Raw genomic sequence first — 14,879 nt, forward strand, 5'->3', positions numbered from 1 at the left:
ATGTAAGAAGGGAATTGATGGAGTTTGAAAGAGGCATTGTGATCACATGCCATGTTGCATCTCTATCTCTAATTGTTGACAACTTGGGCCATCTCATTTCAACATCAGTCATACCAAACTAAGATGGAGGTGCAGGGAGTCAACTGCAACCAGCAGTTGATGACCCATCACACTCACTGAACATGACTATATAGGGCGTTATGAAGGATAATATGTAAAACCCACCATTTGTCGGCCAACACTGAATGCAGAGTTCCAGGCATTGGCTGGAATACAAGTCTGCACAAAAAAATATTCAGAACCAATACTTACAACATGGCTTTCCGTGGCAGGATCAAATATGTAAGCCCCACATTATCTGAACCAACATGCAGTGGCTTCAGTGGTGCAAAGAGTATGTATGGTGGACCATGGAAGCTTGGAAAGCTGTGTTATAGAATGTTGAATCATGCTTCATCTCTACCAAGCAGATAGATGGTTGTGGGTGTAGCAGATACCCAGCGAACATCTCTGACCAGAGTGCATAACCCTCAACTATGAAACTGGGAGGTGGTGGTGGTGGTGGTGTGATGGCATGGTCCTGTTTTTTTTTCCTGGTTTGGCCTCGGACCTCTGGTGCCACAAACACTGAACTGTGAGAGGTATCTGAACATTCTGGACAATACAATGCTTCTTACTTTGTGGCATTTCTATGGCAAGACAGTGCATTGTGTCATAAGCTGCTGCTGCTGTAATCGCATGGTTTGTGAACATGAATATCACCCCACTTGACTGGCCTCCACAAAGCCCTGATCTGAATCCTACTGAACATCTGTGAAATGAATTGGAGCTTCAGGTAAGGCCAAGGAACACCCATAACAGTTAAGACCTCATTACATGCCTACAGGAAGAATGGTCCAAAATTTCCATTGATCACAATCATATGCTTGTGGAATGTATGCTCCATAGGACTGCTGCAGCCATCACTGCAAAAGGAGGTCCTAAATCTTATTCAGGTAAGTGCACAAACAATGCACATTGGCGCACTGTTTGTTCCTCATACTATGGTGTATGTTGATTTCTTTCCAAGCAGTGTAGATATTCTAAACAAAACTCACTATAGTACACTAATATAACAAGTGCTATTCCTGTCATGTCGGAGGCTGAATGAAATATATGCAGCACTAGGAAAAGATTAAAACTGATTTTAATACTTCCAATATTTCGTCTGAGTCACTAAGACATCTTCAGGGATTACAAAAAATACTACAGTAACACAAACTCAAATAATACTAAGTGAAACACGTGAGTGACTCTAAAGTCCTATCTAGGTGGTGTGCCCTCTATGGCCATTTGTAGGTGGCTGAGGATGTAGGATGGGATCACTGATAACACAGTCCAACACAATTTTTGGTGACTTTTATATGAGACTTGTTTTTTACTAATTTGGGTGCGCCGATTTCAAATATCAAACCCATTTTTCTCTATCACGTCAGGTTATTCCTCTATGGCATTTTCTTTTTGCTAATTTGCAAGTTTTTGATAGTTTTAAGGAGGCAGTACTATTTAGAGGATCAAAAAAATCGATTTTTTAATATTATTTTCTGAAAGTATGTACTTTTAAAAATCTGTTCCTAACTTTTTATCAAGAAATTCAAAAAATTCCTGAAGATATAGCCTATTGTTCAAAGCGGTGCACAGATCAGAATCGGAGCGCTCACCACTCTTGCTTGTTAGTAAACAATAAATGCGTAAGAACCTGCAACGGCACGTACTGGCGCTTTGAATGCGAGAGAGGCCGATAATTAGATACATAACTACTTAACAATATTCATTAAAAATTACAAGAATATTTATAAAAAAGTAACAATTTTACTTACACATGAGTTTCAGGGAATAAATTTTTGTTTGTAGCAATTTCTGCTGTGCGTTCTGTTTTGGCAATCCCTTTGAATACTCCAACAGTAGTCGGCCATCATGTGAGAATCCCATCTTCCTTGGTACCGATCTTCCATAGTTTTTAAGTCTTGATGAAATCTTTCGCCTTGTTCATCGTTGACAGCACCTAAATTCTCAGAAAATCTATCAAGATGACTATATAGGAAATGAAGCTTTATGCTCATGTTGCAACCTATTCGCTGGAAATTTTCAAGCATTGTTTCCACTAGATCTTTGTAATTGCACGCTTTTTTGTTTCCAAGAAAATTATTCGCAACCATCGTAAATGAAGTCCAGGCCTCTTTCTCAATTTCATTCATAGAGTTGATGAAATTTGAGCCTCTCATTAAAGTTCTAATTTGCGGTCCATCAAATACACCGGCTTTAATTTTTTCATAAGTAAGTCGTGGAAATTTTTCACATATGTATTGGAAACAGTCACCTTGTAAATCTAAAGCTATAACATACTGCTTCATAAGACCTAGTTTGATGTGTAGAGGTGGAAAAATGATTTTTTCTCTGTCGATTAAAGGTTGATTTATAACATTCTGTTCTCCAACATTTAAGGATATTCTAAGAGGCCAATGTTTCTGACTCCAGTGTTGGTTTCTAGCTCGACTATCGCAGAAGCATAGAAAACATGGAAACTTTGTATATCCTCTTTGAAAGCGAAGTAAAAAGTTCACCATTTTAAGATCCACATAGATGATCCAGTTATGGTCTGTATATTTTAATAACTTCAGAACCTTTTTAATGTCCTCATATGTTTCCTTTAAGTGGACTAAATAGCCAATAGGAATTGAGCCATATACATTCCCATTGTGTAGTAAGAAACACTTGAGACTTCTGCTTGAACTGTCGATAAATAAACGCCACTCATTTGGATGATATTGTACAATACTCATTTCAGTTAGTAAACCTGACACACTGTTACAGTAAACAAACCCACACTCGTGTTTAAAATATTGTACAAGATTACTTTCCCTGCTACGATAAAAAGTTATCTTCGCATCTTGCTCCAGTAAGTTTTTTTCATTTAATCTTGAAGCTAACAATTCTGATGATTCCTTTGATAGGCCCAAATCTCTTACTAAGTCATTCAATTCCGCTTGAGTAAAATGTTGCGGTCCAGAACTGGAAATTAAATTTTCATTGTCTAATTCAACATCCGGATCTTGCTCCTCAAGACTGTCTGGCATATCCCGATCATGCTCGTTCTCAAGTAAAGGAAGTCCTTTATAAATTGGCACGGCTATTTCATTGGAATGAGCAACTGGCCGAATTTCTGAGTCGAGATTTGGATACACAATTTTTTTCTTATTCTTCTTATTATAACCAGAAGTCTGAACTAAACAAAAATAGCAATCATCTACGCGATTTTTCAGTTCACGCCAAATATTAGAATGCCAAAAGCTAATTTTTGGCGTTTTCCTTTGCTCCACTGTCGTAAATTTTCTACACATGACTTACACACTTTATTTGGAGCCCATGAATTGTCCTGATCTGCAAGTTTTACGTCAAAGTATGCAAAGTACACTTTCTTAACAAAATCAGTGATATTTGTCCTTTGACTGGGAACAGTAAAGCTGCCACAAATGTAGCAGACGGAATCTACACTATTGACACATTTTCGAGTAGTAGACATGATGTATTTTCTTCACTGCCGACTAACATGCAATTAACAAGACAAAAAAAAACCAGAGACTTTATTGAAACGTTATAAGCACTCATCATACTTTCACGATCGATTAACAATTGACTGATTTCGATAGTTCTTTGTCCACTATGACACATATAGCATTCATTTGTTTTAGGCAGTTATCATCGCCTACTTTTCATCACCTAAATGTATTAGGTCGATTATCAGCCTCTCTCGCATTCAAAGCGCCAGTACATGCCGTTGCAGGTTCTTACGCATTTATTTGTTTACTAACAAGCGAGAGCGGCGAGCGCTCAGATTCTGATCTGCGCACCGCTTTGAACAATAGGTTATATCTTCGGGAATTTTTCGAATTTCTTGATAAAAAGTTAGGAACAGATTTTTAAAAGTACATACTTTCAGAAAATAATATTAAAAAATCGATTTTTTTGATTCTCTAAATAGTATTGCCTCCTTAAAACTATCAAAAACTTACAAATTAGCAAAAAGAAAATGCCATAGAGGAAAAACCTGATGTGATAGATAAAAATGGGTTTGATATTTGAAATCAGCACACCCAAATTAGTAAACAACAAGTGTCAGATCATAATCAGCAGAAAAAAAAATTTTTTTTGTTGGCCAGTGTAATTAATGTTTCCCGAATTTTGGGAAATTTTATGCAACTGTATTTATTTAAATTTGGTTGATTCTGAAATATAGAATCCCCAGATTCTAAAAATAGTCTTTCCCTTTTGAATTTACTATTGTGGAGTGGAAGTTTTTTTCAGGAGATCCTGTGTTGTATCCAAAACATGGTCTGCAAGACAAGATTGACCATAGTCATGATTACAGATGTATGATTTGCATTCTTCTAAGCAGATTGTTGCTGATCTGTCTGTCTGTCCAAAGTATGTCAGCTTGCAGGAACAGGGTACTTTATAAACTCCAAGCACTGAGAGAGGAGGGAGCTGATCTTTGGTAGAATGGATAAGGGTAGCAAGTTTATGCTGGAGCTTGAATGATGTGTGGAGGTTGTACATTTTTAAGGACCTGGCTATTTTTTCTGATGTGCCAAGGTTGAAGGGTATAGTGATGGCATTTCTGAAATTCTAAAAAGATGGATGGAGAATGGGAGGAACTGATTATTTTTTTGATTCTGTAATCACTGCAGCCATTGGAAAGGAAGGTGTTGTGTATGTGGTTGAGTTGATCGAAAGGGTGGTTCTGCTGGAACAAAGATTGCGAGCTATCTTGATTAGAGTTTTAATAATGCCATGTTGTTGGGAGGAAGGTGGTGGTGAGAGGATTTGTGAATGTATCTGTGTGAGTAGGTTTTCTATATACAGTGAAGGAAAGGTTACCATTAGGAAGCCGTGTTACTAAAAACTATTGTTATTTTCCTTTTCCATTGTAAACTGGATTTTTAGATGTAGACTGTTGAGGTGACCAAGGAAGGAGTCTAATGTGTCTGGGTCATGAGGCCAAATAGAGAACACACGTCATCTACATATCTTAGCCAGATAGAAGATTTGAGCAGGGGCTGAGTCTATGGCTTGTTATCCAAAATTTTCCATGTGACCAAATCTGTGCACAGATTTGGTCACTTGGGTTCCTTGGGGATCAGGAGGTGGAAGAGAAGAGTAACTAAGCCAGTGGCAGGTGTCTATGGAATGCTCCCTATAAGGATAGGTTGAAGTGTGCGTGGGTTATAAAGTTGATAGGCAGAAAAGAGGGGACATGATAAAAACTTATAAGATATTAAAGGGGTTTTATAAAATTGATGCAAAGGATATTTTTCAATATATGACAAACAGTCAGAGAAATAGGGGTCATCCATGGAAGTAATGTAAGAGTGCGGTTAGTAAGGGTGTCCACTCGATTTTTTGTATGGAGAGTGGCTAATGAGTTTTGTCTTTTTTAAATTAAACAGAATGTTTAAAAAAGTTATACTACTTAAAAAAAAACATAAATAAATAAACAAACTGCTGATTATTTTGATCAATCACACTGCTCCATGGTCATGCCATGATTTCAAAATCACAACAAACAACATGTCAGAAGATGAGACAAATGTTTTGATTGCGACTCCAGAATTTTTTTTATTAGAAATTCTCATAGGAAAACATTGAGTCAGTCAAATCAAATTTTGATGTATGTTTAAGCAAAACTGTGAGTTTCACATCCTGACAAGACCAAGGAAGAAAGAGTAGCAATGGTGAGTAAGCTGACCAGTGTTTCGGAGAGGACCATCTTCAGCGTGAAAGCCAATAAAAACAGGTCAAACATGCTAAAGACAACACCCCAAAAAGCAGGCACAATGGGGACTTGAACTTGGCCACGATCCAGTGCAAAGCACACGATGCGAAGATCACTTTGGGATGACTGTTGTTGAAGTCAACAGTCATCCCAATCTGCCACAAAATCAAGAATGATGCTTTATCGGATGATGAGGGATCTCAGCTTCGGATACATAAAACAGCAATGTGCATCAGCCTTCAGAGAATGAGAGGATGTAATTGCTTGGTGACATCAATACCTTTGAGTGCAGAGGAATATGCACTTTCCTTGTGGTGAGTGGGCTGAAATTTTAAAGTGGAACAGAGAATAGTTCTCTAAATGAAATCAATTATATTTCCATCTGCCAGAGCACTCCTGATTCAATCAATTCACCTAGACTTGGTCTTCCTGTGGGTCTTTTTCCTGTCAATCTTAGAATTAAACAGCTTGTTTGGCTAACCTTTCCTCTCCCATTATGTTCAAGTGACCATACCATGTTAGATTATCCCACATTCTTCAATGCTAACAATGTCAAGTTCTTTCCTAATGTATTCAATTTAAACACAATCTGCCACTGATGCCATATATTATTAACTTCTCAAATTTTTCTCACAACTCTCCTATCTGTGTGGTAACCAACTCTCAGATTTCTAACTTAAAACTGGTTTTAATATCTTGTACACTGCTAGTTTAGTTTTTTGGCTACTTTCTCCTATTCCATATAAATTTATTCAACTGGCTCCCACTCCACACCAGCTTTGCTTATTTTCCTGCCTATTTCCATATTCAATTTCCATCTTCACTTGGAAAAAAAAACTGTGCCTAAATAGTGAAGAATTTTTTGTAAAGCAAGGAACTAAATTTGATATCTCAGATTCTAATATCAGGTTTAATTCAACTTTCTTTCATGATGCAATCCACACTGATGATGAATAACAGTGGGGATAGTGTGCATCCTTGTCTTACACTGGATTTTACAAACCATATTTCCATATATTCTTCAATTCTAACTGCCAACTAACAACTTAAATACAGAGTATTGTACTGCTTTGTATCATGTTCCATTTACCCCACATAACTGTGGTGTTTTGAAAAGCTTTTCTGTGGGCACCTTGTCACATGCCTTTTCCAGATCTACAAAACTCAAGTACAGATCCCTGTCATATTCCCATAATTTCTCAACTATTTGTTGTAAAGCAAAAATCTGATATTAACAACCTCTATTTCAACTGAACTCAGCTTGTTCTTCTCAAACTTTCTCTTCTGCACTTTTTCTTAGCATCTTTGGAAGTATGCTTGCCTAAATCTTACCTAGAACACTTAGCAGAGAAATTCTTCTGCAATTCTCACATTAAATTTTATTTCCCTTTTTATCAATGGAAACTATGAGAGAGCTCTACTCCAATTATCTGGAATTTCATCTTCTGAATAGGTCTGCTGAATTATGCAGTGTAGCCACCACAAAAGTTTATATCTCCATATTTGATCATTTCTGGTTGAATATCATCTACTCCGGTAGCCTTTTTCTACATTTCAAGTTTTTCATGGCTTTTTCTACCTCATGTATTGATGTGTACTGCTATTTGTATTCCTTCTAATATTTTCATTTATCTTCAGTTAAGCCATCTTTATCATCCTTGATTCCTTTTACAGTTTTTCCTGCATTTCTAAGTTTTTTTTCAATAGTCTTCAGAACATTTTGCCACATTTCTGATATTTATTTCCTATATTCTTACTGAAGTATACTTCAGTAAGAACATAGCTTAGCTCACTTACATTTTATTTTGTATTCTTTTAGTGTATCTGCTGATTTATTTGCTAGGAACCTTTGGTGTGCTTTCTTCTGTTCCAGAAATACTTCTTTAACTTCTTGTGTATACATATGTATATTTAATGCTTTATACAAACATATATGTACTTACTCTATCGCCAGGCTTGAGGTTATTCTCACCCTTTTGGCCTATTTTATTGAGCAGATTGTATGCAATTTTATGACTCCGGCTGAGCAGTTTTCCTAGCAAAATAAAATAAATATTTTTAAAAACTTGCACAGAATTAGCTTTCGACCATTTTTAATATAAAATGAAGTGCCTCATGAATTTGCAAATTTCCTATTTAAGAAGTGTAAAAACTATGCTCTGAATGCAATTACCATATGTAAGAGGATTACTAATCTTTCCATTGGTATCTAAGACTGTAGCAGCAGGTGCTTTGAAAGTTCCAGAACCATACCTTTGGACAGCTGCTTCTAATGTTCTTGGGAGACCAGAGGGTATCTAAAGGCAAATCAGATAAAAATAAAATGTTAGAATGATTGACAATCACAATAACCTTTTAATATAAAATTAAGTGCCTTATGAATTTGCAAATTTCCTATTTAAGAAGTGTAAAAACTATACTCTGAATGTAATTACCATATGTAAGAGGACAACAATAACCTTTGTGGAATAAAATGCTTTATTTTGCTTAATATTGTACCTTATATATAAAAATGCATCAAGAAAGAACCAGGATATCTACTCTGAGTGAGACAAAACATGAAAATTTACTTCGATTCTAAAGTTACATTTAGTTGAGTACCTAGAATTGTATTCCCTCATTCAGCATTTTCAGTACAAATGTGGTCTTACTGGAGTAAGATCACATTGTAAAAATTTGTTACTTTGGGAAACATTATATCCATTAATTTTCATTTACTATTCATAAGCTTTAAATTTTATGAACAGCAAACGAAAGCCTTTCCCAACAGTTATAAATAAGAATTTCAAGAATTCTTATTTATAACTGTTGAGAATTTCAATTACCAAATCTCGAATTTTATTAACTGTGGACTGCAATGAAGGCGATTGATATATATATGTATACTAATGTATACAGCAAAGGCTGGTCAATTGGTAGAGTCTCCACTACTAATGGTGCACGCAAAAAGTTAAGCAAGTCTGAGCGTGGTTAGTACTTGGAAGGGGTTCAATCGTTTGATGCTACTGGCACTCTGCTGAGGACTGGCCATTCTCACAGGGTTAACTTCGGCCTGTAAATTGATGTATGTCATACCTCTGTACCCTCGAGGTTATGTGGGGATATGACGATATATACTAATGGAGAAAAACTAACAATCACAGCTCAGGGTTAGAGATTTCCAAACTTTGTGGTTTAAATCCTGTGAAACTTTTCTTTGGCTAAACATTAAATGATATCACTGCATGTTTCCAGGTCCTTTATTTATGAGATTTCTAGGAACAGAAATTCAGTTATCTGCTGCAAGTGGAAATGGGCCCCAAAGCGATATTAATTCTACAGTATTTATGCTGATCAAGACTGTTTTCATAGTCATGTTCATCCATACAAGTATAACTCGGAAGCTCTACATTATGTGTGAAATTGTAGAATGTTATGACATGATGAACAAGTAGAAACAGTTGATTCTCACTATGACAAACACCACTCTAACAAATTTTCATACTGTAACAAATTATTGAAAAAAATTATAACTTGTTGGATCCACAATCATATTACCAAGTCCATAATTTTGGACTTGGTAATATGAATGACAGAGGTAAAGTTAATTGATTTTAGTAACCAAAATGATCTTATAATAGCTAATATATTCTTTAAACAACCAAAAAGAATACTATATATCTGGGAAAGCCCAGATTGATTATATAATGATATAAATTAAAAAAAAAAGATTTCAAAGTAGTATAGCAGAAACAAAACCATACCCAGGGGCAGATAGAGACTGAGACCACATTTCAGTTGTTTCAAAATTAACAGTAAGACTAAAAGACACTAAGAATACAAATAAAAAAAAAACTCATTTGCATTTCAGATGCCTAAAGAATGACTCATTTAAAAACAAGTATGCAACAAAAACTATGCGTGTGTGTGTGTGTAAATAATATTCCCACACAGTTTAGGTGGGGATATAGCAGCTAGAAATAAGATTCATTAAGTTAGATGTAAGGTAGTATGTAAATTAGAATAAGCTAGTTTAAGATGGGAACAATGATCATGTGCTTGGCAAACTAATAAAGGAACAGAAAGAGATGCAAGTGTAACTGGCCAAATCCATGGCAACCCTGACCTGGTGTTAGCAAGATACTGAACTCCATCATTGCCTTTTATAGCTAACCATATTAAAGAGGACATAGTTGACTAGATGTATAGCCATGCAATGCTTCACGTGCATCCAAAACCGAGTGCCTTTAGGTTCTTGATGTGGGATGGGGACTGAATGCCTCTAAGTCAGAATCCCATCTAACCACCGCAATGATACCACTTGTGCTTCATGCGTTGAAAGGCAGTTCTAGCCGGAGTTGCTTTCCTACTTTACGGTGTGATTGCTTTGGTGATGAAGCCACTAGAATAGAAGCATCAAGGCAGCTGTTGAGACTATGTGGCTGCTGCTTCCTACACCACAATATTCAGGTGTAATGTGCGAGCACCAAATTGTTTGCACACAAACTTAATACTGGTCTAGGGTGTCATGATTAGAAGAGCAGCCACCATACTGTGATTTATTGAGACTCATCCTCATATTGAGAGCAAAATTGATTTTGAACATACCAGAGTTATGTAATGGAAACTGTCAACAAACTGAAGATAAAAAAAGAATGGAAAAGTTTCAAAGGAAAAAGAGACTGTTGAAGATGCTGCCTATGACTATTCCCAAGAAGACTCAAGATAGAAAAAAAAAACATGGATGAGTGAAAATATTTTAAACCTATTCAGCAAATGAAACCAAACTTAAAATAAACCAGAATATAATTCTTCAAACAACATCATAAGGAAAGCATGCAGAGAGGGCAAGAAACATGGCTTTATAAGTGCAAGGAAATAGAGGTCCTAGAAGTAAAACAATAAACTTGAGAGGTATGTAAAAAAATAATGATGAACAAGAAAATGATGATCCACAGAACTTTTTGATAGAGCAATGATTCCAAAATGTTATTGAAACAGATGAAGTTAATTCGTCTGAATGCACTTCAGATTTCTCTCTCTATCTCTACATCTCTGTAGAGAGAGAGAGAGAGAGAGAGAGAAATAATACAAGTGTTTAACAGTCTTGAAGTTGGTCCTCTAATACAAAAAAAAAATATATTAAGCTATAGAGCAAATGAAGATGGGAAAGGCACCAGGTCAAGATGACATTTATACAGAAATACTAAAGGTCCAAGAAGAAAATGGAATAAAAGAGTTAGGAAACTTTAACAATATATATGAAGGTGAATATGTTCCTAGTGAACTCAGGAATTCTATCTTTATAGACACCCTGAAAACAGCTAGGGCAGTTGAATGTAAAAATTATAGACCAATAAGCCATTAATAAGATTACTATAATGAATTATATTGGAAAGAATAAAATTTAAAAACAGCAAATGAGCTGTTTTTGATAAAGCAAATTTATGTTTCTCATAAATCAATGTTGGAGTAATGAGAGAGATTGAGAAAGTATCTTCAATATCAAAATGATACTAAAAAGAAACTTAGAAATGCATAAAGAATTTGATGGTATTCACTATATGAAATTAATAGAAACATTAATAAAATAATAGGGGGTGCTTAAGGGTCAAAGCTGTATAACTGAGAGGAGACCTCCACATAGCCTTTAAAGGAATGCGGAGAACCGACCAGGGCTTCTGACCTAATGTCCAATCCTCACCTTCTCGTGGTGCACCCTGTTGGGTATCTACTTTGATACTGAACGAACAAGGATGGGCTGGCAATTTGGGATTTAGCCGACCAAATTGTATTCTTATTGGTTAAACCAAAATAAAAAATGATAGTACAACATGACAAAATGTCATGCCGGCTGGGGCGTCGCCCGGTTAAACAAGGCCCCCGTTGTTTTCGCCAGGGAACCAGGGCGAACAGCGAAAAGTCAGCTACTGGAACAAATCTGAAAACAAACCCCAACTCAACATCACCAGAGTTAAAGATCGGTACTATCAACGTAAGAAGCCTGAATGGCAAAGAAATGGAGCTAGCTGAGGAATTAGATAAGTACCAGATCGACATAATAGGGGTGACTGAAACAAAAAAGACCAAAACTGGTGAGATCTTTCCGAGCAATAAATACAAAATGTTATATTCAGGCAATAACAATCAAGGAAAAGAAGGAGTAGCCATAGTATTCAACACAAAATACGAGGCTAATCTTCTTGAATGGCAGTCAGTCTCAAGTAGAGTAATGTGGGCAAATATGAGAATGGGGAACTGGACAATGAGACTTATTTGTGCCTATGGTCCCACAGAAGGCTCTATTAAGGTAGAAGTGGAGGAATTTTTTGAGGCTTTAGAAAAAGCAACTGACACAATGAAAAAGGAAAAGTTGGTCCTTGTTGGGGATCTAAATAGTAGAGTAGGAAATGATTGTGAGACACAAAAATATTTTGGGAAAATTTGGAGAAAAGAGCAAAGCTAATAATAATGGCAAATATCTGTTGGATTTCTGCTCAGGACATGGACTGGTTATTACTAACACCATGTTCCAACATAAAAATGTGCACAAATTCACATGGAGAGAAGAGGCTAGGAATAAGAAAAGTCTCATTGACTATGTTATTGTTGATAGTGATGTTTTCTCCCTGGTGCAGGACACCAGAGTGTACAGAGGATTTGAAATTGGAAGTGATCACTATTTAGTCTTGAGCAGGATAAAATTGAATTTCATATTGAAAAGAATAACATGTAAGAAAGTTTTAAAGTGAATAAAAGTTGAGCAGCTCTCAGATGTAAACTGTAGACTAAAATACAGAAATATTATTGAAAAGAAAATGAAAGAGTTTGAGAACAGGAATCAAACCTTGGAGATTCAGTGGCAAACTCTGAAGGAAACATTGATTGATTCTTCCAGAGAGGCATGTGGTGAGGTTGTGTGCAAAGATAAAAAAATCAGAACTCCCTGGTGGACACAGGAAGTTAAAGAGGCAGTGAAGGAAAAGAAGAAAGCATATCAAAAGTTCCTGGCAAATAAGTCAGCTTTTACTCTTACAGAATACAGAGACAAATGTAAGAAAGCTAAACAGTGTGTAAAACTAGCTAAACAAAAGTCATGGGAGGACTTTGGCAAGAATATAGAAAATAAATATCAAGAAGGTGGCAAAATATTCTGGAGGTTGTTGAAGAAGCTTAGGAACGGAGGAAAGAGTGCTGTAAAAGGAATTAGAGATGATAAAGGTGAAATGAAAACAGGAGAAAAAGATATCCTTGAAGTATGGAGTAATTACTTTGAAAAACTGCTAAATGAAACAAGCAGTGATGACAGCACAGCGATAAAAAACACTGACCAGGCATGCAGTCAGGAATACATATCCATACTTGAAGTAGAAAAAGCCATCAAAGGCTTGAAATGTGGAAAGGCAGCAGGAGTAGATGATATTCGACCAGAAATGCTGAAGTATGGTGGTATAAGAGTCTTACAGTGGCTGCACTGCATAGTTCAGAAAGCCTGGACAGAGGGACGAATTCCCGATGATTGGAGTAGAGCTCTCATAGTACCCATATATAAAAAGGGAAATAAAACTGAATGTGAGAATTACAGAGGTATTTCCCTACTGAGTGTTCCTGGCAAGATCTATGCAAGTATACTTGAGAAACGATTGAGAAGAATTGTGGAAGAAAAGCTTGGTGAAGAACAAGCTGGATTCAGGCCAAATAGAGGCTGTCAGGATCAGATCTTCACTTTACGACAAATAGTCGAGAAAGCATGGGAATATAACAAAGATCTGTATTTAAGTTTTGTCGATTTGGAAAAGGCATATGACAAGGTGCCAAGAGAGAAGCTATTCAATACGCTGCAGTTATATGGTGTCAATGGGGCATTATATCAAGCAATACTTAGTCTTTATTTGAGTTGTGAGTCAGCAGTTAGAATTGAAGGAAGTACAGGAAGATGGTTTAATGTTAAATCTGGTGTGAGACAAGGATGTACATTATCCCCTCTGTTATTCATTATCTATATGTATCACATTATGAAGGAATGTGGTATTAAACCTGATATCAAAATTGGAGATGTTAATGTCAGCTCTTTGCTTTATGCGGATGATGTTATACTTCTAAATAAATCCGCTACAAGTCTGCAAGATTCTCTGACTAAATTGAATAGCTGTTGTAATAGATATGTTATGAAGGTCAGCAATAAAAAGACAAAGACAATGAAAATAGGCAGAATCATTGAAAATGTCAACTGTGTTGTGAATGGAGAACCTGTGGAACAAGTAAAACATTTCAGCTACTTAGGCACAATTTTTACTGAAGATGGTAAACTAAATATAGAAATAGACAACAGAATCAGCAAAGCTGGTATGGTGGGAAGTCAATTGAATAAATTCATATGGAATAAGAAAGAAATTAGTCGGAACACTAAATTAGCTGTATACAAGACTGTGTTCAAACCAATTTTAACTTATGGATCTGAGAGCTGGGTCAGAAGTAAAACACTTGACCAAAGACTAGAGACCGCAGATATGAGAGTCCTGAGAAAGATTAGAGGCGTGAACAGATGGCATCAATGGCAATATCATATTAAAAATGAGGATATTAGGAAAGAACTTGACATTGTCAGCATCCAGGAATGCGTTAGCAGAGCTAATCTCAGATGGTATGGTCACTTAAATAGAATGGGAGAGGAAAGATTAGCAAAACAAGTGTTCTCTGCAAGGTTGGCAGGAAAACGACCCAGAGGAAGACAAAGATATAGGTGGATTGATACAGTACAAAGTGCCTTAGACGATAGAAATATAAGATCTGATAATGTTGGAGTCTTGACAAGTAACAGACTGATTTGGAGGAAAATTGTAGATAGGAAGTTAGTAATGATGTAGTTTTTTCATGTAGTACTGTCATATCCTGTACACCCCTTGAGGGTACATGGCAGGAATTTGATGATGATGATGATAAAATAATAGACAGGAACAACATAAGAGTGTGCGTGCGTGCATGCATGTGTACTGGATAATAACAATGGATTATTATTGGATAACAACTGGATGATAATAAAATATCATTATCATCAAATTCCTGATATGTACCATCATGGAATATA

At 36.1% G+C, this 14,879-nt stretch overlaps 1 protein-coding gene across 2 annotated transcripts in view; it reads right to left on the minus strand.

The window, feature by feature from the left end:
* The window catches only part of LOC150109471 (disco-interacting protein 2-like), a 456,967-nt gene that overhangs the window by 184,538 nt on the left and 257,550 nt on the right, over positions 1-14,879 (minus strand). For both annotated transcript variants that reach the window (XM_090408476.1, XM_090408468.1), the window contains exons 10-11: positions 7,986-8,109; positions 7,756-7,847 (exon numbers count right to left, since the gene is read on the minus strand). In XM_090408476.1, coding sequence (XP_090264602.1) covers positions 7,756-7,847; positions 7,986-8,109 — 216 coding nt within the window. The remainder of the gene's footprint in view (positions 1-7,755; positions 7,848-7,985; positions 8,110-14,879) is intronic.

This window comes from Typopeltis vanoorti, chromosome 2 (genome assembly GCF_054136105.1).
Source record: "Typopeltis vanoorti isolate ZY-2024b chromosome 2, IOZ_Tvanoo_1.0, whole genome shotgun sequence".
Taxonomy (NCBI): Eukaryota; Metazoa; Arthropoda; class Arachnida; order Uropygi; family Thelyphonidae; genus Typopeltis; species Typopeltis vanoorti.